The sequence below is a fragment of the Bufo gargarizans genome, chromosome 6 (assembly GCF_014858855.1).
Source record: "Bufo gargarizans isolate SCDJY-AF-19 chromosome 6, ASM1485885v1, whole genome shotgun sequence".
Taxonomy (NCBI): Eukaryota; Metazoa; Chordata; class Amphibia; order Anura; family Bufonidae; genus Bufo; species Bufo gargarizans.
Genome location: NC_058085.1, coordinates 379,744,268 through 379,770,005, shown reverse-complemented (window position 1 = coordinate 379,770,005; position 25,738 = coordinate 379,744,268). Strand labels below are relative to the sequence as shown.

At 47.0% G+C, this 25,738-nt stretch overlaps 1 protein-coding gene across 1 annotated transcript in view; it reads right to left on the bottom strand.

Moving 5' to 3' along the window:
* LOC122942257 (nebulin related anchoring protein) overlaps positions 1–21,163 on the bottom strand; it is a 58,491-nt gene extending 37,328 nt beyond the window's left edge. The window contains exons 1-2 of the mRNA XM_044299759.1: positions 20,932–21,163; positions 167–261 (exon numbers count right to left, since the gene is read on the bottom strand). Coding sequence (XP_044155694.1) covers positions 167–261; positions 20,932–21,003 — 167 coding nt within the window. The 5' untranslated portion in view covers positions 21,004–21,163. The remainder of the gene's footprint in view (positions 1–166; positions 262–20,931) is intronic.
* Between the last annotated feature and the right edge of the window lie 4,575 nt (positions 21,164–25,738).

The following is a 25,738-nucleotide window of genomic DNA, read 5'->3' as shown; positions in this document are numbered from 1 at the left end:
AGCGAAGCCGCTGGATGCGCGATTCATTTCTTTTCTTCTTTTTTTGTAGATATATACCGCCTCTACTTTATTATTCAGTGTTATTATTGATGTCAATGTATATAGCTGAGAAGGTTGCGTCCAATGAGAATGTAACATGTCGGTAATTACCCCCCTCCCGACTTACGCCTGGCAGAACGGCTTCTTCTGGAAACTGACAAAGTTGTTGACGGTCAGGATCATTTTGCAGACTTCACAATGAAAACAAGCCTTGTGCCAGATCTGAAAGAACAGATTATAATCCATTAAATTTATACAGACGTCCCCCTCCCCTCAGTGTTATGTGAGGGTCGGGAGGAAAATGAGCAAAATATTCACTGGCATCAAAGATGAACTCTGCGGCACGGCCTCCCTCCGATCAGGTGCTCAGCCGATTCACGATACAGGATATTAAAACCAAATTGCTGATTGAACGCAGCAGCAGCAGGTATAGCGCAATTCCACCGTAATACTTTATAATCTAGGAAATGTTAACACCTCAGAGCTGCGTGCACTCGCTGGAGACTTGTAAGAACACAACTGCCCCGAGCCGCCAGTAACCCGAGAGCAGAACATTGTGTCATCAACAAACCCTCCGAAATCAGAGAAACTCAAAATGTTTTCTAAGAAGCTCAGAGAAACCGGAACCAACACAAGACATCCAAGACCAGAAATGGAAACATAGATATTACATACCCAGGCTATACCAGCTGTGCATATATTATTATATACAGGAGATGCCCAGGTTATACCAGCATGCTCCATATCACTGTATACAAGAAGATGTATAACTTATACCAGCTGTACATATATAATTATATACAGGAGATGCCCAGGTTATACCAGCTGTACATATATAATTATATACAGGAGATACCCAGGTTATACCAGCTGTACATATATAATTATATACAGGAGATACCCAGGTTATACCAGCATGCTCCATATCACTATATACAGAAGATGTATAACTTATACCAGCTGTACATATATAATTATATACAGGAGAGGCCCAGGTTATACCAGCATGCTCCATATCACTATATACAAGAAGATGTATAACTTATACCAGCTGGACATATATAATTATATACAGGAGATGCCGAGGTTATACCAGCATGGTCCATATCACTATATACAAGAAGATGTATAACTTATACCAGTTATATATATAATTATATACAGGAGATACCCAGGTTATACCAGCTGTACATATATAATTATATACAGGAGATGCCCAGGTTATACCAGCATGGTCCATATCACTATATACAAGATGTATAACTTATACCAGTTATATATATAATTATATACAGGAGATACCCAGGTTATACCAGCTGTACATATATAATTATACAGGAGATGCCCAGGTTATACCAGCTGTACATATATAATTATACAGGAGATACCCAGGTTATACCAGCTGTACATATATAATTATACAGGAGATGCCCTTGTTCAGCCTAGATGAGTTTGAGAATCATTACAGATTATGTCTTCCTCAGTTTTGGTATTTCTGTAGTGATTAGTGTGGTTATAGCACCATGTAGCGGTGTTAAGTTGTATTACACTTAGTTTTTCCTGTTACAAATACTGCTGCATTGTGGGGAGTGTCGAGCATCCTGTAAGAGAGAAGTCTCCAGTCTCCAGGACACATCAGCAGAGCTGTCTTTTGCATATCTCCTTCTCAAACTCCACCATCCATGTAAAAGCATATCTGGTGAGAGATCTGTCTTTGTTTCAGGGACATTATGGTATGCAAAGCTGTTCAGCTAGTTATAGCAGCTGTACATATATCATTATATACAGGACATACCCAGGTTATACCAGCTGTACATATATAATTATATACAGGAGATACCCAGGTTATACCAGCATGGTCCATATCACTATATACAAGAAGATGTATAACTTATACCAGCTGTACATATATAATTATATACAGGAGATGCCCAGGTTATACCAGCATGGTCCATATCACTGTATACAAGAAGATGTATAACTTATACCAGCTGTACATATATAATTATATACAGGAGATGCCCAGGTTATACCAGCATGGTCCATATCACTATATACAAGAAGATGTATAACTTATACCAGCTGTACATATATAATTATATACAGGAGATGTATCACGATCTGCGTGACTATCACATACGTGACACAGAGGGAGGGAAAGAGGAATGCCCTGCCCAAGTGAGAGGGAAGGTGGTGACCTTGCGGCTGGCACCTGGCTGCCCTGACGTCCCTAGACGGGTTCCTCACCCGTACGCCGATCACGTGCCTAAAACCCTGGCTTTCCCTAAGATGAGCCCTAGATAGTGAACAGGGCGGTGGGAACACTAGTCCGCACCACTAGCTCTAAAGGAAAACACCAAGGGGAGGACAGACAATACAGACTCAACATATAATCCCAGGTGGGCGACAACAGGAGACAACAAAAATCCCAACAGGGATCCGGAGGGTAGCACTCTGGAACAACAACCAGGATTCACAGCTCCAGTGGGTCAGTATAGATGTCCAGGCAGGAAGCTCTATAACTGGCAACTAGAGAAGTGTGAGAGGAGAATATAAGGAGGTTGGGAGTGGCAGACAAGAAACAGCTGAGGAGGAGAAGCTACGGATCCCTGAGTGAGACAAAAAGGATTGCAAGGCAAACACAGAAAACAATCACTAAGAAACAACGTGATCTTTAGACATAGAGCGCGCAGCCACCCGCTGCGACTTCCTGACCCCGGGTACAACGGAGTCAGACGTGGCTCTTGACACCCTCGTGACAAGATGCCCAGGTTATACCAGCATGGTCCATATTACTATGTACAAGAAGATGTATAACTTATACCAGCTATACATATAGAATTATATACAGGAAATACCCAGGTTATACCAGCATTCTCCATATTACTTGACATATTTGCCGGACTTTGGCCGGATTTCTCCCAGACTTCATTATAGTTCATGGGGCCGGATGTTATTCTGGCAGTGTTTAGCAGTGGCAGATCTGGCAGGGTGTTCTTAAATGGAACAACCTGCAGGATCTGTAAACTAGCCTTAGATGGTTTCTTCCATAAGTCTCTTCTGTCCACTCGTCGTGTGCGACAAAAAAGAAAGTAAATGTACTTTAAACGAGATAAAATGCAAAGATTGGTGTTCCACTGCCTCTAGAAGCAATGCCCAAATAATAGAGCCATACAGTGCTCAAATAATAGGGAAATGCAATACTCAAATAATAAAGCCATACATTGGATGGCTCTATTACTCGAGCACTGTATGGCTCTATCAAATAACAGGGCCATACAATATCTAAATAATAGAGCCATACAATTCTGAAATAATAGGCTCATACAATACCCAAATAAAAAAGCACTACAATATCCAAATAATACAGCCATACAATGCTTAAATAATAGAGGCGCTAAAACACAAATGCAATCGCACTCTGCAGCCAGCACTCTGCACCCAGCACTCTGCACCCAGCACTCTGCACCCAGCACTCTGCCCTGCCTCTATACTGGATGTTGAATGAGGCATTGGTGTACATTTTGGCCAAAGCGTAATAAGCCACTCACCACATCAAGGTCGCCTCTATGAGTGGTCCCTACCACTAGTTCCTACCTGTTATGGGCCATGACAGCCACACAAAGTCCAGGGAGCGCAGGTACAGCATGCACGCCAAGCACACTCTGCTTTTAACCCCGTCCAGGGCCATAACAGCTTCCATCGGATCCAGGGATGCAAGTACCAACATGCATGCTGAGCCCACTTTATACTTCTCCTGGAGCCAAATGGCTACTGGTAGGTGCTATATAAGCAGACTCAGTTTTTATATTTAAAACTATGTCCTCTTGTATCAGTTTTTCTTCTTTTAAATCTTCTCTCCTCTTTTACCTTGTTGCTTCCCTTTATGTATTTAGCAGTCTCTCTCATCTCCCCTCTGTCTCGTCTTTCTTCCAAGCTATACATGTTAAGGTCCTTTCATCTTTCCTGGTAAGTTTTATCCTCCAATCCATGTACCAGTTTAGTAGCTCTTCTCTGAACTCTCTCCAGAGTATCAGTATCCTTCTGGAGATATGGTCTCCAGTACTGCGCACAATACTCCAGATGAGGTCTCACTAGTGCTCTGTAGAGCGGCATGAGCGCCCCCCTCTGTCTACTGGTAATGCCTCTCCCTATACACCCAGCCTTCTGCTAGCATTTCCTGCTGCTCTGTGACATGGTCTGCCTACCTTTAAGTCTTCTGAAATAATGATCCCTAAATCCCTTTCCTCAGACACTGAGGTTAGGACTGTATCACTGACTGTATATTCTGCTCTTGGGTTTTTACGTCCCAGGTGCATTATCTTGCACTTATCAACATTACATTTTAGTTGCCAGATTTTTTAACATTCCTCTAGTTTTCCTAAGTCCTTTTCCATTTGGTGTAGCCCTCCAGGAACATCAACCCTGTTACAAATCTTTGTGTCATCAGCAAAAAGACACACCTTACCATCGAGGCCTTCTGCAATTTCGCTGATAAAGATATTAAACAATATGGGTCACAGAACAGATCCCTGAGGTCCCCACTGGTAACAAGACCTTTGTCTGAATATACTCCATTGACTACAACCCTCTGTTGTCTGTCCCTCAGCCACTGCCTAATCCATTCAACAATATGGGAGTCCAAGCCCAAAGACTGCACTTTATTGATAAGCCTTCTATGTGGGGACAGTATCGAAAGCCTTACTAAAGTCTAGATAAGTGATGCCTACTGCACCTCCGCCATCTATTATTTAGTCACCCAATCAAAAAATCTATAAGATTAGTTTCACATGATCTTCCTGAAGTAAACCCATGCTGTTTTTCATCTTTCAATCCATGGGATTTTAGATGTTCCACAATCCTCTCCTTAAGTATGGTTTCCATTATTTCCCCACTATTGATGTCAGGCTTACTGGCCTATAGTTGCCCGATTCCTCCCTACTACCTTTCTTGTGAATGGGCACAATATTTTCTAATTTCCAATCTTCTGGGACAACTCCTGTTGCCAGTGATTGGTTAAATAAATCTGTTAATGGTTTTGCTTAGAGATGGGACGGGGGATTCGTCGAATCCACGAATCCCTCGAATCTTGCTGGATTCGTGGGATTCGTGGACTCGAATCCCGACGTAATTTGCCTGAAACGAATCCGACGAATCCCGGTGGGAGGGACTGGGAGGCGGAGCTGGGGGCCGGTGCGTTCACTGTGCTCCGGCCCCTCCGCTCCAGTACAGTTATAAAATGTGTAATTCTGATTAATAATCATGCTGCCCCCTCTGTCTGTAGTATAACATTCAAATGAATCTTACTCACAGGGCTACTGCTATCGTAATGCAGGCCGGCCGGCCGGGCAGACGAGCGGCAGCGTCACTGACTGACGTCACCTGCCCGCGCCGCCTGCTTCATTCATAAAGCAGGCGGTGCAGGCAGGTGACGTCAGTCAGTGACGCTGCCGCTCGTCTGCCCGGCCGGCCTGCATTACAATAGCAGTAGCCCTGTGAGTAAGATTCATTGAATGTTATACTACAGACAGAGGGGGCAGCATGATTATTAATCAGAATTACACATTTTATAACTACTGGAGCGGCAATGGGGGGGTCTGTGGATGACACTGTTAAGGGGTGGGGGGGTGGGTCTGTGGATGGCACTGTTATGGGGTTAGGGGGTCTGTGGATGGCACTGTTATAGGATGGGGGGGTCTGTGAATGGCACTGTTATGGGGTGGGGGTCTGTGGATGGCACTGTTATAGGATGGGGGTCTGTGGATGGCACTGTTATGGATGGCACTGTTATAGGATGGGGGGTCTGTGGATGGCACTGTTATAGGATGGGGGGTCTGTGAATGGCACTGTTATGGGGTGGGGGGTCTGTGGATGGCACTGTTATAGGATGGGGGTCTGTGGATGGCACTGTTTTAGGATGGGGGTCTGTCGATGGCACTGTTTTAGGATGGGGGTCTGTGGATGGCACTGTTATAGGATGGAGGGGTCTGTGGATGGCACTGTTATGGGGTGGGGGGGGTCTGTGGATGGCACTGTTATGGGGTGGGGGGGTCTGTGGATGGCACTGTTATGGGGTGGGGGGGGGGGTCTGTGGATGGCACTGTTATGGGTGGGGGGGTCTGTGGATGGCACTGTTATAGGATGGGGGGGTCTGTGGATGGCACTGTTATGGGGTGGGGGGGTCTGTGGATGGCACTGTTATGGGGTGGGGGGGGTCTGTGGATGGCACTGTTATGGGGTGGGGGGGTCTGTGGATGGCACTGTTATGGGTGGGGGGGTCTGTGGATGGCACTGTTATAGGATGGGGGGGTCTGTGGATGCCAGGGGGAGAGGTGAGAGGCACTATGATACTACTGGCACATTGGGGGGAGGCACTATGATACTGGCACATTATGGGGGGAGATAGCACTATGATACAGGCACATTGGGGGGGAGATGGCACTATGATACCGGCACATGGGGGGGAGGAGAGAGGCACTCCGCACTTGATACTGGCACATGATTAGGGGGGCATCTATGGGGACACTTACTGGCACATTATTGGGGGGCACTATGGGGGCATCTACTGAGGCCACAAAGAAGGGGTATTTTATATGGGGGGCTCTGTGTGGTACTAGTATTATCAGGGGTATTATCTGTTTCTGCAGTATAGTATTGGGGAGCACAGCGGCACAGTATTGGGGGTGTTAGGATGATTTGTCCAGAAGATGGGAGGATGATGGAAAAGTAGTAAACTAAGATTTTTTTCTGTCAAGCTGCAGAGACGAAAAATGGCTGAAAAATGGTGTCTGGTCTAAAGGTCTGAAAGGAGAAGATGAGGAAAGAGAACATCTACAAGAGACGTCACTGAATGTAAGAGGTATGGGGCTGTATTACCCTGTATGTTCTGTAGTGATAGGAGCAGGGGTCATAGCAGGGGTCATCGCAGTCATATAGGGTGCGACCGTGACTGGGAGGTGGAGGTTCAGACAAACTGACGCGGTCTGACTTTGTTTCTTACACTGTTCACACAATTATGTACAGGATTCGTAGGATTCGAGATTCGAAAGATTCGATATATTCGAGAACCTTTTTGGATTCGGATTCGGATTCGAAAAAAATTGGATTCGTCCCACCTCTAGTTTTGCTAGTTCACCGCTGAGCTCTGTTAATAGCTTTGGGTGTATCCCATCCGGCGCCTGTGACTTATTTGTATTAATTTTAGACAGCTGACTTAGAACCTCTTCCTGTGTAAAGACACATGCATCAAAAGATTCATTAGTCTTCTTTCCTAACTGAGGTCCTTCTCCTTAATTTTCCTTTGTAAAAACTGAGCAGAAGTATTCATTGAGGCAGTCAGCTGGTTCTTTATCTTCTTCCATATACCTTCCTTCTTTTGTTTTTAATTTGGTAATTCCTTGTTTTAGTTTCCTTTTTTCATTTATGTATCTGAAGAATGCCTTATCGCCTTTTTTTCCCTGACTGAGCTAATTTCTCTTCTGCTTGTGCTTTAGAAGATCTTATAACTTGTTTGGCCTCTCTCTGCCTAATCTTATAAATTTCCCTGTCATCCTCGTTTTTAGTTTTTTTTATAATTCCTAAATGCTTTCTTTTTGTTTTTAATGATTTTGGCCACTTCTGCTGAGTACAACACATGGTCTTTTACTGACAAGCCTAATGCAATTTTCTGTTGCCTTCAATAGTGCCACTTTTAAGTAGTCCCATTTCTCCTGGACTCCAATGAAACTGTTCCAGTCTGATAGGGACTCATATACCACTAATCTAATTTTAGAAAAGTCAGTTTTTCTAAAATCTAAAACTTTTGTTTTTGTTTGGTGTGACTCAGTCACTGTACTTATAGTAAACCACACTGACTGGTGATCACTAGATCCCAAGCTTTCCCCTACAGTAATATCAGATACCAAATTCCCATTTGTGAATACTAAATCTAAAATGGCCTCCTTCCGGGTTGGCTCCTCCACTACTTGCTGTAGAGATAATCCCAGTAGGGAATTTAGAATATCTGTACTCCTGGCAGAACTAGCTATTTTGGTTTTCCAGTTTACATCTGGAAGATTGAAGTCTCCCATAATGATAACTTCCCCCTTCAATGTCATTTTAGCTATTTCCTCAACTAGTACATCATCTAATTCTTTGACTTGGTTAGGTGGTCTATATATCACACATACACAAGTTACCTTATGATTATCAAGCTGCAAGGTAACCCAAACTGACTCTAAATTGTTCTCGCTAACTTGTATCAAATTAGATTTTATGCTATCTTTCACATATAAGGCCACCCCTCCCCCTTCTTGCCTTCTCTGTCTTTCCTGTATAGAGAGAACCCTGGTATTGATATATCCCAGTCATTACTCCCCTTGAACCACGTCTCAGTAACAGCCACTACATCTATATTCTCAGATGCCATTATAGCCTCAAGTTCATTGATCTTATTCCCTAGACTGCGAGCATTTGTAGACAAGACTCTGAGCTTGTCATTTCTTAACCTTTGTGCTACTGGCCTCTTCTGACATTGTTCCGGGGGGCAGTTGGACTGCTGGATTATCACTTTTTTGCCCCCCTTTCCTAGTTTAAATGCTTCTTAGCAAATACTTGGAACTGTTCACCGAGGACGTTCCCTTGAGAGAAAGATGCAAACCATCTTTCTTGTACAGTTCTTTTCCATTCCAACAAGAGCTAACATGAGACACAAGGCCAAACCCTTGGTTCAGACACCATTCACCAAGCCATAGATTGAATTCCTTAATGCGCATCTTCCTGTCATGCTGAAGGTTATGCACAGGCAAAACTGCAGAGAATGAAACAGTTGATGCAACATCCCTTATATCCTTTCCAAGTGTGTGAAAAGCCTCTTTCACCTTTGAAACCTCATTGCAAGCCAGATCGTTTGTCCCAAGATGGGGAATAACATCCACTTCCCTTTCCTGCTTTGCTTGCCTAACAATATTAAGGATCCGTTGTCTATCCCTGCTAGCGGTAGCACCAGGGAGACATCTCACAACACCATTCTCCTCAAACTTCACACCTCTTATGATGGAATCGCCCACCAACAGCTGCTTACTATCAATCCTCACCTTCTCCATTTTGTCTTTGGCTGCAGTCTTACATACTTTAGGCAAGGGAGATGATTGTTTCTCACGCACTGTGCTTGAGCCATCCTCCATGTTGCTCTTGCACTCTGAAAGTGCTGCAAATGAATTATGGAAAGCCACAGACTGTGGGACATGCCTTCTATCCACAACTCTCAGTCTACCAGAATCTACAGTAACCCATCTTCCATTTCTAGGGGGCCTCTGTGGCAGTGGCATTGCAATGTTCTCAGGCCTGAGTTTGTTTAGTGGTTAATTAAAAAATCTCATATTTCAAAAAGGTAATTTCCTGCTGCATTATGGAGAGCTGTCTACAGATCAGACAGTATCCAAACCTCTGAAGAGTGGAACCTAAAATAAAAGCACAACAATTCCTGCACAGAACCAGGTCTGCCATTGTAAAGAGGGGAAAGGTTTTAAACATCATACACCCCCAGCCAAGAGTCGGTGGGTTTGTCAGACACAACCCTTAGTTGACATGGCCCGGGAGCAGGCTCGGTGCCCTCACCTGTCCTCACCCTGCCTCTGTGCTTTTCTGTTTCCTCAGCCACAGAAGTATTATATGCTGTGAGCTCAGCTCCACTATACAGTGAGGACGAGCTACAGGAGGACAGTCAGCAGCTACTGGCCAGCCAAGATGTAGATAGGGAGGCCAGACGTCTGGTTTTAGGCCGGACAGTCCGTTTTTCTGGCTCCCTGCCCTCCATCCGGCGCAGGGTCTAGACTGACACAGGGATGTCCACCCTTTCCACCCTTTCAGTAGCTCACGCTCAGACAGCAGCACTACGCTGTCTAAGTGTGAGCTGCAGCAACCGACTGAGGCTTCTCTCACTGGATGACTGAGGGAGAGAAAAGCACCCGGCTGCCCCAGCTTACCTTCCATTTAGAAAGTTCTTTCCTCTCCTGCCCTAGTTTTTTCCCCAGCCAGTGACAGGGAAGCGAGGCTTTATGGAGGGGGCATCGCTTCACTGAGGTGGGCATGGCCGGTGAGGTCCGGCTTTCTGGGTGAAGCCAGTGGCCACCCTAGATGTGGAGGAGACATCCGCCGCTTCCTCTGGTAGGCAGGCAAGTAGTGATGAGGAGAGTGGCGTGGGAGCTGGTGTTGCGAGCGGTCAGGCTCCTGACCAAGAGACCGTTGAAGAGGACATCAGTGACATGCAGACAGTACTCGATGATGATGATGTAGCTGATCGCACTTGGGGCCGGGTTAATTAGGGGCTTAATCATCATCAGGAGAAGAAGGTGGCAGCTTGCCCGTGAGGCAGTGGCGGAGCCAACAAGTCACTAGCGTGGCCGGGAGTCAGCAGGGTGGCAGCAGTGGGAGGTCGGGAGCCAAAGGTGCCCAGAGTAGACCATAAACTTCGCAGGAGCCTACCTGCCCCGGAAGTAGTGGCGCAGGGGTTCACGGAGGCTGCGGCGTTAGCAGTCAGTCAGTGCGGAGTGTTGGGGTTAAAATCACCTACTCAGCGGTGTGGCAGTTTTTTGTTAAGTCGCCGGAGGAGGTGAACGTGGCCATATGTAGAATCTGTGGGCAGAAGGTGAAGCGTGGCCAGGGTGCCAATGTTGGCACCACAGCTCTGTGTCAACATATGCAGCGTCACCATAAAGTGGCCTGGGAGAACCGTGGTGGTTCAGTCCTGCCATAGCAACCGCTGCATCACCCAGTGGCACACACCCGATTTCAGGCAGTCAAGGCTCCACCACCTCAGCCGAAGGAAGCTGTCTGTCCTTCCCATCATCTGCTGGTCCTGATGCTCCTGCTCCTCCTCCTCCTCATCAGTCATTCCGTCAGCAATCGATCACCGAAGCGATTGCCAAGAGACAGCAGTATGCGTGCACTCATCCAACAGCACAGAAGTTGAACGTGCTCCTGTCCAAGTTGCTGGTGCTGCAGTCCCTCCCTGTCCAAGTGGTGGACTCTGCACCTTTCAGAGAACTGATGGCTTGTGCCGAGCCAAGGTGGAGAGTCCCAAGCCGTCATTTCTTTGCCAAAAAGGCAGTACCAGCCCTGCACATGTATGTAGAGCAGAAGGTGGGCCAGTCCTTGAGCCTGTCGGTGTCTGCCAAAGTGCACGGCAGCGCGGACGTGTGGAGGTGTAACTACGGTCAGGGACAATACATGTCCTTTACGGCCCATTGGGTGAATGTGGTTCCTGCACAGCCACACCAGCAACTTGGCCAGGTGACGCTGCTTCCGCCTCCACGTTGCCACGCCATTGGTCCTGCAACAATGTCCGCCTCTGGCTCCTCATCCTCCCCCACTACAACTCCGCGACAACTCAAAATCTGAACCATGGTGACCGACATCAGGAAGAACATGGTGTCGGCGCTGTGTTAAGGAGGGCTGAGCCATGAGCCCTGCATGGCAAACATGTTCAATCTGGTTGTCAAGTGTTTCCTGAAGTCTTCCACCCATCTGCAAGACGTCCTAAAAATGGCCAGTAAACTTTGCATGCACTTCAGCCACTCGTACACGGCAAAGCACACCCTCTTTGAGCTGCAGCGGCAGAACGGCATCCCCCAACATAGGCTGACGTTTCCACATGTTGGAATTCCACCCTCCATATGTTGGACCGACTATACGAACAGAGAAAGGCCATAAACGATTTCTTGATGATCCAAGCGGACAGGAGTACTCACCTGTGTAACTTCGATGTTAGCCAGTGGCAGCTCAAGCGTGACACCCGCTGTTTGCTCAGACCCTTTGAGGAGGCCACGTTATTTGTCAGTGGCTAGGACTACGGGATGAACAACGTCATTCCACTGCTTCATGTCCTGGAACAGATGCTGGTAAATCTGGCTGGTCAGGGGACTGGAGACGTGGCACCTAGATCTCATGGCCACATGAGCCCTGTAGGGGCTGAACTGGAGGAGGAGGACATTGGAGCACAAGCAATGTGTAGTGAAATGGGTGGTTTTTCTACACAGGTGACAGGAGAAGAGGAGAAGCCAGAGGAGCTACAGGGCGATGAGGAAGACAAGGCAGAGGACCCGGACACACCGTGGCAGTATGCAGTGGAGATAGAGGCAGGGAGTCCCTCTGAGTCACTTCCACAAATGGGCCGATGCATGCTCACTTAGAAACATACAAACATAGAAACATAGAATGTGTCGGCAGATAAGAACCATTTGGCCCATCTAGTCTGCCCAATATACTAAATACTATGGATAGCCCCTGGCCCTATCTTATATGAAGGATGGCCTTATGCCTATCCCATGCATGCTTAAACTCCTCCACTGTATTTGCAGCTGCCACTTCTGCAGGAAGGCTATTCCATGCATCCACTACTCTCCCAGTAAAGTAATACTTCCTGATATTACTTTTAAACCTTTGCCCCTCTAATTCAAAACTATGTCCTCTTGTAGCAGTTTTTTTTCTTTTAAATATTCTTTCCTCTTTTACCTTGTTGATTCCCTTTATGTATTTAGCAGTTTCTCTCATCTCCCCTCCGTCTCATCTTTCTTCCAAGCTCTACATGTTAAGGTCCTTTAATCTTTCCTGGTAAGTTTTATCCTCCAATCCATGGACCAGTTTAGTAGCTATTCTCTGAACTTTCTCCAAAGTATCAAAATCCTTCTGCTTGCTTGGGTAGTGACAGTCGAATTGTCACCATTCGGCAGAGGGATGATTTCTGGCTCTCCACCTTGTTGGACCCTTGCTACCACCCGCTGAGAGGGAGGACAAACTGAACTACTATAGAGGCATCCTATTTAGTCAGTTGGCCGCTGTCTATCTGCGCCATTGTCCATCCTCTCGCAGGTCTGACCGGGAGGGGCCCTCTGCGCTCACGTTCCACTGCCATGGCTGCTGGGGAGGGGTGGGGTGGCAGGAGCAGTACCAGCTCCATCAGCAGCAACCTGAGTCTAGAGTCGCTGATGAGCAGCTTTCTTCACCCGCATAGTGAAGAAACTACTCACCAGCAGCAGCTAGACCTGAAGAAGGACCTGAACCAGCAGGTGGTGGCATACTTGGACAGCACCCTGCCACCCCACATTGAACATCCGCTGGACTACTGGGCAGCCAAACTGGATTTGTGGCCGCAACTGGCAGAGTTTGCCCTGGAAAAACTGTCCTGCCCGGCCAGTAGTGTGTTTAGAGCGGGTGTTTAGTGCGGTGGGGGCCAGAGTTATCCCAAGGAGAACTCGCCTGTCCACACAAAATGTGGAGAGACTGACCTTTGTCAAGATGAATCAGACGTGGTTCACACAGGATTTCCACCCACCAATGCCTGATACATCAGACCAGATCATCCATGGTGCCACACCAACACTTTGACAAAAGAGACTGGTTTCTTCTGGCTACCTGCCTCAGCTACTATTCTGATGCTGCCACCCGCCTGATTCCACACCTGATGCCAAGTGCTCCTTTTCACCCACCATCTTCAGCTGGTACTGGTATTGCCACCCACCGCCCCACTCTGTCACGGGGTCACTCTGTGGCCTCCTCATATTGCTGCCACCTCCAGAATCTGTCATTGGGCCACTCTGTGGTCTCCTCATGCTGATTCCACCTCACCACTATGTCATTGGTCCGCTTTGTGGACTTTTCATGCTGTTCCCACCCTCCCCATTTCATGACTGGGCCACTATTTTGCCTTTCGGCCTGGCTGACATTATCATTTATTTGACCTTTCTTCTGTTCTGTCAGAAGGAAGGAGAAATGAGACGCACAACGGATCCTGTCTGTGTAGCAGCTGTAAGGCCTGTATGGTCCCATCAGAATTGGCTTGATTTGGTAGCCAACTCCTGTTTTTTGGGCTTTAGCAATACTGATGGATTACTGACCAAACGCTGAGTGTAGGTGGATGCTCAACAGACAGGATCCGTTTTTTGGGGGTTATTGTTCTGACGGATCAGAGGAAGGGCAAAATAATCTGTGATGTCACCACAAACTTACTGCTTACCAGGCACAGTGTTCTACACCACTATTCAGGCACAGTGTTCTACACCACTATTCAGGCACAGTGTTCTACACCCCTATACAGGCACAGTGTTCTACATCACTATACAGGCACAGTATTCTACACCACTATACAGGCACAGTGCTCTACACCACTATACAGGCACAGTGTTCTACACCGCTATACAGGCACAGTGTTCTACACCCCTATACAGGCACAGTGTTCTACACCACTATTCAGGCACAGTGTTCTACACCACTATACAGGCACAGTGTTCTACACCGCTATACAGGCACAGTGCTCTACACCACTATACAGGCACAGTGTTCTACACCGCTATACAGGCACAGTGTTCTACACCACTATACAGGCACAGTGTTCTACACCACTATTCAGGCACAGTGTTCTACACCCCTATACAGGCACAGTGTTCTACACCACTATACAGGCACAGTGCTCTACACCACTATACAGGCACAGTGTTCTACACCGCTATACAGGCACAGTGTTCTACACCCCTATACAGGCCAGTGTTCTACACCCCTATACAGGCACAGGTGTTCTACACCCCTATACAGGCACAGTGTTCTACACCTCTATACAGGCACAGTGTTCTACACCACTATACAGGCACAGTGCTCTACACCACTATACAGGCACAGTGTTCTACACCACTATACAGGCACAGTGTTCTACACCACTATACAGGCACAGTGTTCTACACCACTATACAGGCACAGTGTTCTACACCGCTATACAGGCACAGTGTTCTACACCCCTATACAGGCACAGTGTTCTAACACCACTATACAGGCACAGTGTTCTACACCACTATAAAGGCACAGTGTTCTACACCGCTATACAGGCACAGTGTCTACACCCCCAGTGTTCTACACCCTATACAGGCACAGTGTTCTACACCACTATACAGGCACAGTGTTCTACACCACTATACAGGCACAGTGTTCTATACCGCTATACAGGCACAGTGTTCTACACCACTATACAGGCACAGTGTTCTACACCACTATACAGGCACAGTGCTCTACACCACTATAAAGGCACAGTGTTCTACACCACTATACAGGCACAGTGTTCTACACCCCTATACAGGCACAGTGTTCCACCACTATACAGGCACAGTGTTCTATACCGCTATACAGGCACAGTGTTCTACACCACTATACAGGCACAGTGTTCTACACCACTATACAGGCACAGTGTTCTACACCACTATACAGGCACAGTGTTCTACAACCGCTATACAGGCACAGTGTTCTACACCACTATACAGGCACAGTGTTCTACACCACTATACAGGCACAGTAGTCTACACCAGCTATACAGGCACAGTGCTTCTACACCACTATACAGGCACAGTGTTCTACACCAGCTATACAGGCACAGTGTTCTGTTCTACACCCTATACAGGCACAGTGTTTCTACACCGCTATACAGGCACAGTGGTTCTACACCCTATACAGGCACAGTGTTCTACACCGCTATACAGGCACAGGTTCCTACACCACTATACAGGCACAGTGTTTCTCACACCACTATACAGGCACGTGTTCTACACCCACTATACAGGCACAGTGTTCTACACCACTATACGGCACAGTGTTTCTACACCGCTATACAGCACAGTGTTCTACACCCTATACAGGCACAGTGTTCTACACCCTATACAGCACAGTGTTTCTACACCACTATACAGGCAAGTGTTCTACAACCTCTATACAGGCACAGTGTTCTACACCAGCTATACAGGCACAGTGTTCTACACCACTATACAGGCACAGTGTTCTACACCACTATACAGGCACAGTGTTCTACACCACTATACAGGCACAGTGTTCTACACCACTATACAGGCACAGTGTTCTACAACCGCTATACAGGCACAGTGTTCTACACCACTATACAGGCACAGTGTTCTACACCCCTATACAGGCACAGTGTTCTACACCGCTATACAGGCACAGTGTTCTACACCACTATACAGGCACAGTGTTCTACACCACTATACAGGCACAGTGTTCTACACCACTAATACGGCACAGTGTTCCACACCACTATACAGGCACAGTGTTCTACACCGCTATACAGGCACAGTGTTCCTACACCACTATACAGGCACAGTGTTCTACACCAGCTATACAGTCACAGTGTTCTACACCACTATACAGGCACAGTTTCTACACCACTATACAGGCACAGTGTTCTACACCACTATACAGGCACAGTGTTCTACACCACTATACAGGCACAGTGTTCTACACCGACTATACAGGCACAGTGTTCTACACCAGCTATACAGGCACAGTGTTTCTACACCACTATACAGGCACAGTGTTCTACACCACTATACAGGCACAGTGTTCTACACCACTATACAGGCACAGTGTTCTACACCACTATACAGGCACAGTGTTCTACACCACTATACAGGCACAGTGTTCTACACCACTATACAGGCACAGTGTTCTACACCCTATACAGGCACAGTGTTCTACACCACTATACAGGCACAGTGTTCTACACCCTATACAGGCACAGTGTTCTACACCACTATACAGGCACAGTGTTCTACACCACTATACAGGCACAGTGTTCTACACCACTATACAGGCACAGTGTTCTACACCGACTATAAGGCACAGTGTTCTACACCACTATACAGGCACAGTGTTCTACACCCCTATACAGGCACCAGTGTTCTACAACCACTATACAGGCACAGTGTTCTACACCCCCTATACAGGCACAGTGTTCTACACCACTATACAGGCACCAGTATTCTACACCACTATACAGGCACAGTGTTCTCCACCACTATACAGGCACAGTGTTCTACACCACTATACAGGCACAGGGTTCTACACCACTATACAGGCACAGTGTTCTACACCACTATACAGGCACAGTGTTCTACACCACTATACAGGCACAGTGTTCTACACCACTATACAGGCACAGTGTTCTACACCGCTATACAGGACACGTGTTCTACACCAATATAACAGGACAGTGTTCTACACCCCTATACAGGCACAGTGTTCTACACCACTATACAGGCACAGTGTTCTACACCACTTACAGGCACAGTGTTCTACACCGCTATACAGGCACAGTGTTCTACACCCCTATACAGGCACAGTGTTCTACACACCACTATACAGGCGCGTGTTCTACACCGCTATACAGGCACAGTGTTCTACACCACTATAGAGGCACAGTGTTCTACACCACTATACATGCACAGTGTTCTACACCACTATACAGGCACAGTGCTCTACACCGGTATACAGGCACAGTGTTCTACACCACTATACAGGCACAGTGTTCTACACCACTATACAGGCACAGTGTTCTACACCACTATACAGGCACAGTGTTCTACACCACTATACAGGCACAGTGTTCTACACCGCTATACAGGCACAGTGTTCTACACCACTATTACAGGCACAGTGTTCTACACCACTATACAGGCACAGTGTTCTACACCGCTATACAGGCACAGTGTTCTACACCACTATACAGGCACAGTGTTCTACACCGCTATACAGGCACAGTATTCTACACCGCTATACAGGCACAGTGTTCTACACCCTTATACAGGCACAGTGTTCTACACCACTATAAAGGCACAGTGTTCTACACCACTATACAGGCACAGTGTTCTACACCGCTATACAGGCACAGTGCTCTACACCACTATACAGGCACAGTGTTCTACACCACTATACAGGCACAGTGTTCTACACCACTATACAGGCACAGTGTTCTACACCGCTATACAGGCACAGTGTTCTATGCCTAAAACATAGAACCAACCCGTTCACTTCCCAGCCCACCCAACGCCCACTTTTTAGACCTGCCGTGAGCGGGGTAAAGTCGCAGATAGTTGATTTAGGCATATTTCAGATTAATAAATGACCCCTATAGTGCTCAAATAATAGAGCTACACAGTACAGAAGTGACAGAGCAATGCAGTTTGCAAACATTCATTACATAGAAATTCCAGTCCCCAAATAATGCTGCCATATAGTACACAAATACATATTGATGTACCGTAACACTGCCATACAGCCTCAAGTAATAGATCTATGCAGCTCTGAAACAACAATGCTTTATAAACCTGCCACGTAGTACACACATGCATAGTAAATGTACAAACAGCAAATTGCACTCTGAAGAAATAATTATAACTTGTGTTGCTATAATAGTACCTAAGGGTGACCAAGTAATAGTGTCCAACAGTGAGAATATTACAGTGCAGTGTCCAAACATTACTTACATGGAATATCCCAATGACAATACAATTCAATCCTCAAATAATCATGCTGAATATTAGCCAAATAATACTGCCATATAGTATGGTGTCATGACAAATATTTACTGTCCTCACTGTTATAACAGTGACGCACGTTCTCATGTAGCAGTGCCATACAGTGTGCAAACATCTTACTGCTATACAGTGCCAGATAATAATCTGCATAGTGCCTGAGAAATACTGCAGTACCTCCCACATAGCACTGCCACAGTAATAATACTCATATAATGACCATCATAACCGGTGCAATACAGCCCAGCAGACAGTATCACACAGGATAGGATTAGATACACAGCTCAGCAGACAGTATCACACAGGACAGGATTAGATACACAGCTCAGCAGACAGTATCACACAGGATAGGATTAGATACACAGCTCAGCAGACGGTATCACACAGGATAGGATTAGATACACAGCTCAGCCGACAGTATCACACAGGATAGGATTAGATACACAGCTCAGCAGACAGTATCACACAGGATAGGATTAGATACATAGCTCAGCAGGCAGTATCACACAGGATAGGATTAGATACACAGCTCAGCAGACAGTATCACATAGGATAGGATTAGATACACAGCTCAGCAGACAGTATCACACAGGATAGGATTAGATACACAGCTCAGCAGACAGTATCACACAGGATAGGATTAGATACACAGCTCAGCAGACAGTATCACACAGGATAGGATTAGATACACAGCTCAGCAGACTGTATCACACAGGATAGGATTAGATACACAGCTCAGCAGACAGTATCACACAGGATAGGATTAGATACATAGCTCAGCAGACTGTATCACACAGGATAGGATTAGATACACAGCTCAGCAGACAGTATCACACAGGATAGGATTAGATACACAGCTCAGCAGACAGTATCACACAGGACAGGATTAGATACACAGCTCAGCAGACAGTATCACACAGGATAGGATTAGATACACAGCTCAGCAGACGGTATCACACAGGATAGGATTAGATACACAGCTCAGCCGACAGTATCACACAGGATAGGATTAGATACACAGCTCAGCAGACAGTATCACACAGGATAGGATTAGATACATAGCTCAGCAGGCAGTATCACACAGGATAGGATTAGATACACAGCTCAGCAGACAGTATCACATAGGATAGGATTAGATACACAGCTCAGCAGACAGTATCACACAGGATAGGATTAGATACACAGCTCAGCAGACAGTATCACACAGGATAGGATTAGATACACAGCTCAGCAGACAGTATCACACAGGATAGGATTAGATACACAGCTCAGCAGACTGTATCACACAGGATAGGATTAGATACACAGCTCAGCAGACAGTATCACACAGGATAGGATTAGATACATAGCTCAGCAGACTGTATCACACAGGATAGGATTAGATACACAGCTCAGCAGACAGTATCACACAGGATAGGATTAGATACACAGCTCAGCAGACAGTATCACACAGGACAGGATTAGATACACAGCTCAGCAGACAGTATCACACAGGATAGGATTAGATACACAGCTCAGCAGACAGTATCACACAGGATAGGATTAGATACACAGCTCAGCAGACAGTATCACACAGGATAGGATTAGATACACAGCTCAGCAGGCAGTATCACACAGGATAGGATTAGATACACAGCTCAGCAGGCAGTATCACACAGGATAGGATTAGATACACAGCTCAGCAGACAGTATCACACAGGATAGGATTAGATACATAGCTCAGCAGACAGTATCACACAGGATAGGATTAGATACACAGCTCAGCAGACACTATCACACAGGATAGGATTAGATACACAGCTCAGCAGACAGTATCACACAGGATAGGATTAGATACACAGCTCAGCAGACGGTATCACACAGGATAGGATTAGATACACAGCTCAGCAGACAGTATCACACAGGATAGGATTAGATACACAGCTCAGCAGACAGTATCACACAGGATAGGATTAGATACACAGCTCAGCAGACAGTATCACACAGGATAGGATTAGATACACAGCTCAGCAGGCAGTATCACACAGGATAGGATTAGATACACAGCACAGTAGGCAGTATCACACAGGATAGGATTAGATACACAGCACAGTAGGCAGTATCACACAGGATAGGATTAGATACACAGCTCAGCAGACGGTATCACACAGAACAGGATTAGATACACAGCTCAGCAGACAGTATCACACAGGATAGGATTAGATACACGGCACAGCGGGCAGCATCACACAGGATAGGATTAGATACAAAGCTCAGCAGACAGTATCACACAGGATAGGATTAGATACACAGCTCAGCAGACAGTATCACACAGGATAGGATTAGATACACAGCTCAGCAGACAGTATCACACAGGATAGGATTAGATACACAGCTCAGCAGACTGTATCACACAGGATAGGATTAGATACACAGCTCAGCAGTCAGTATCACACATGATGGGATTAGATACATGGCTCAGCAGTCAGTATCACACAGGATGGGATTAGATACACAGCTCAGCAGTCACTGGGGGGCGCGGGCTCCTTCCCCCATATATATATATACTCACCTGGTCTATACAGTTGATCTTCTCGGCCGGGTAGACGCCGTATCCACAGCGGGCACAGGGTAAAACGTTCATTGTGAAAACTGATAAATTATTGTAATTTCCTTGAGAAAGTTGCAGGTGGAGCAGACTGTATTGTAAAGTCTCAGATCCAGGCAGAGGAGGCGACAGCTGACCCCCGCTCACATGGACGTCCCGCTATCAGCTCTGACCTTATTACGGAGAGAGACGAGGAGGCGCTATTTATGTCCTCGAGTGACGAGGCGGGGATCTCATTTATAGGGGTCTGGGCGACGTACGGGTGACGCTTCTGTCAAAATAGGAGAGTGAAGTCAGACAGGAATTTAAAGGAGCCGGTGTGTAATAACATTATTATAGCGCAGCCAGTGTCACCGGGGGTTAAAAATAATCACAATCTCACACGACCCTCAGTGATCTCATCACAGACCCCACAAATCCAAGAATCTCCCACTCATCAGCCTTGGAAAAGCTGGGTGACAAGCAGCATTATCAGCAGAGGCGGGGACCCAGCTTTCCCAGGACCCCAAACGACAAATCTCAAAAACCATGCGGAGGAATGGGGCCCTGCTCCCCATGCCAGGTCATAGGTCCCTAGGAAAGCTGGGTGGCAAAAATTGGGTTGTGCAATTGGGTAAAATTTGGATTAAGGCATAAGGCTATAAATACCAGAGCGTTACTCACCTGTCCAATCCCCCCCCCCACCCCCGTTCAGCATCTTGTCCTTAATTCACTGTCCGATCCCGGAGGCCGGCCTCGCCACACTTAGGCCCCTTTCACACGAGCGAGTATTCCACGCGGGTGCAATGCGTGATGCGAACAATGTGCGATTTCAATGGGTCTGTGCACATGAGCGTTGGTTTTCACCCATCACTTGTGCGTTGCGTCAAAATCGCAGCAGGTTCTATATTCTGAGATTTTCACGCAACACTGGCCCCATAGAAGTGAATGGGGCAGCGTGAAAATCAGTTCTTCACTGATGTTGTTTGTAAACATTCAGTTTTTTATGACGCGCGTGCAAAACGCATTAAATCGCATTGCACCCGCGTGATAAAAACTGAACGCAATCGCAGACAAAACTGAATGAACTTGCTTGCGAAATGATGCATTTTTCACTGAACGCATCTGCAACGCATCCAGATCTATTCCGCTCACGCTCGTCTGCAAGGGGCCTTAGGGGGCCCTTGGTGAGAGGAGGCCCAGGGCTGAACATCTCTGCTTCCTTAGCTAGAGCATTTTCCTACAGCGGCCACTAGGGGGAGCTCAGTGCATGGAGGGTGTCACAGCTGATGGTATACATTCCTATGCTGTGAGCTCCCCCTAGTGGCGGCTGTGGGCAGACAGATTTCTGAGCTCCCCCTAGTGGCAGCTGTGGGCAGACAGATTTCTAAGCTCCCCCTAGTGGCGGCTGTGGGCACACAGATTTCTGAGCTCCCCCTAGTGGCGGCTGTGGGCACACAGATTTCTGAGCTCCCCCTAGTGGCGGCTGTGGGCAGTCAGATTTCTAAGCTCCCCCTAGTGGCGGCTGTGGGCAGACAGATTTCTAAGCTCCCCCTAGTGGCAGCTGTGGGCACACAGATTTCTGAGCTCCCCCTAGTGGCGGCTGTGGGCAGACAGATTTCTGAGCTCCCCCTAGTGGCGGCTGTGGGCAGACAGATTTCTAAGCTCCCCCTAGTGGCGGCTGTGGGCACACAGATTTCTGAGCTCCCCCTAGTGGCGGCTGTGGGCAGACAGATTTCTAAGCTCCCCCTAGTGGCGGCTGTGGGCACACAGATTTCTGAGCTCCCCCTAGTGGTGGCTGTGGGCACACAGATTTCTAAGCTCCCCCTAGTGGCGGCTGTGGGCACACAGATTTCTGAGCTCCCCCTAGTGGCGGCTGTGGGCACACAGATTTCTGAGCTCCCCCTAGTGGCGGCTGTGGGCAGACAGATTTTTAATACACTGTAAGGAGAAGCAGAAGATTCGGAATAGTATATGGGAGTGGGGTTATCAATGTATATGGGGACCTATGATTTCTGTACATGATCCTCAGTAAAAATATCCCGAACAGAACACCTTAGGCCTCATGCACACGACAGTATTTTTTCACGGTCCGCAAAACGAGGTTCCGTTGTTCGTGATCCGTGTCCGTTTTTTCTTCTGTGTGTCTTCCTTGATTTTTGGAGGATCACCAGACCAGAAAAGTGAAAAAAAATTCTAAGTCACGTTTGCCTTGAAAATGATAGGAAAAAAACGGACACGGATCACGGACGCGGATGACAATCTTGTGTGTCTCCGTGTTTTTTCAGGGACCCATTGACTTGAATGGGTCCGCGAACCGTTGTCCGTCAAATAAATAGGACAGGTCATATTTTTTTGACGGACAGGAAACACAGATCACGGCCGCGGACGTCAAACGGTGCATTTTCCGAGTTTTCAACGGACCCATTGAAAGTCAATGGGTCCGTAGAAAATCACGGAAAACGGAACAACGGACACGGATGCACACAACGGTCGTGTGCATGAGGCCTTAGTCACAGGTCTGAGGTGTGGAGCAAATCATCTGGAGATTGACGGGATGCAATGAGGAGAATAGCTGGAAATTGTCTGAGCCACCCAGGAGGGAGGTAGGTACCTGCACATAACAAAAGGTCTAAATCTGCCCCAGCCTATGGCAATACTGATGGCGCAAAGGAGCAGGTAAGGTTGAACCATGCAGTGGAAATAACACCGGGGGAATGCGGGTTGTTCCAGCAGGAGATAGCGTAGAAATGCTATGGATTTTCCACTGCGGCAGAATCGTAGAGCTTTACAGTAACAAACCTCCCAACCGTCCTGGATCCAGAGGGACAGTCTTGGATTTGAGTGGCTGTCCCCCAGTCCCGGGACGGCTGAGCTATGTCTCGCTTTCTACTATATCAGCTCCCTGCTCCACCTCTCCCAGCGTCATCTCATCTGCTGCACAGGCCGGGGCCGCTCTGTTCACCGAGGAGCGGGCATAAGGGAAGAGTGCTTCTTTATTATATTTAAACTAAAGGGACAGCTCTTTTGTAGGAAGGGTGCTAGGGGGAGCACTACTGTGTGGGGGCACTAAGGGGGAGCACTACTGTGTGGGGGCACTAAGGGGGAGCACTACTGTGTGGGGGCACTAAGGGGGAGCACTACTGTATGGGGGCACTAAGGGGGAGCACTACTATGTGGGGGCACTAAGGGGAGCACTACTGTGTGGGGGAACTAAGGGGGAGCAGTACTGTGTGGGGGCACTAAGGGGAGCACTACTGTGTGGGGGCACTAAGGGGGAGCACTACTGTGTGGGGGCACTAAGGGGGAGCACTACTGTGTGGGGGAACTAAGGGGAGCACTACTGTATGGGGGCACTAAGGGGAGCACTACTGTGTGGGGGCACTAAGGGGGAGCACTACTGTGTGGGGGCACTAAGGGGAGCACTACTGTGTGGGGGCACTAAGGTGGGGGCACTAAGGGGAGCACTACTATGTGGAGGCACTAAGGAGGAGCACTACTGTGTGGGGGCACTAAGGGGAGCACTACTGTGTGGGGGCAGCTGGGGCATTGGGTGAGACAGTCATTCGGCAAAGTTAGAGGCTTAGTGAAAAGAAACATCGCTTCTTGAGAAGTTGGGAGATTTGCTTTATCACCTAAGTGGATGAGCTGATTGCACAGGTCAGAAAAGACCAAACCTCCTCTTACTGACACCTTCAATTTATATCCAAAAATAATGTCACTGTGTAAATACTTTACTTATTCTGTACTGATCCTGAGTTACATACTGTATTATACCCCAGAGCTGCACTCACTAATTTGCTGGTGCAGTCCCTGTGTACATACTTTACTTATACTGTACTGATGCTGAGTTACATCCTGTATTATACTCCAGAGCTGCACTCACTATTCTGCTGGTGGAGTTACTGTGTACATACATTACTTATCCTGTACTGATCCTGAGTTACATCCTGTATTATACTCCAGAGCTGCACTCACTATTCTGCTGGTGCAGTCACTGTGTACATACATTACTTATACTGTACTGATGCTGAGTTACATCCTGTATTATACTCCAGAGCTGCACTCACTATTCTGCTGGTGCAGTCACTGTGTACATACATTACATTACTTATCCTGTACTGATCCTAAATTACATCCTGTATTATACTCCAGAGCTGCACTCACTATTCTGCTGGTGCAGTCACTGTGCACATACATTACTTATCCTGTACTGATCCTGAGTTACATCCTGTATTATACTCCAGAGCTGCACTCACTATTCTGCTGGTGCAGTCACTGTGTACATACATTACTTATCCTGTACTGATCCTGAGTTACATCCTGTATTATACTCCAGAGCTGCACTCACTATTCTGCTGGTGCAGTCACTGTGTACATACATTACTTATCCTGTACTGATCCTGAGTTACATCCTGTATTATACTCCAGAGCTGCACTCACTATTCTGCTGGTGCAGTCACTGTGTACATACATTACTTATCCTGTACTGATCCTGAGTTACATCCTGTATTATACTCCAGAGCTGCACTCACTATTCTGCTGGTGCAGTCACTGTGTACATACATTACTTATCCTGTACTGATCCTGAGTTACATCCTGTATTATACTCCAGAGCTGCACTCACTATTCTGCTGGTGCAGTCACTGTGTACATACATTACTTATCCTGTACTGATCCTGAGTTTTACAGCAAGACACAGAGGCTCCTATTGCTTTCTCCTTCTTTACTGTCCACTAGAGTTGAGCGAACACCTGGATGTTCGGGTTCGAGAAGTTCGGCAGAACTTCCC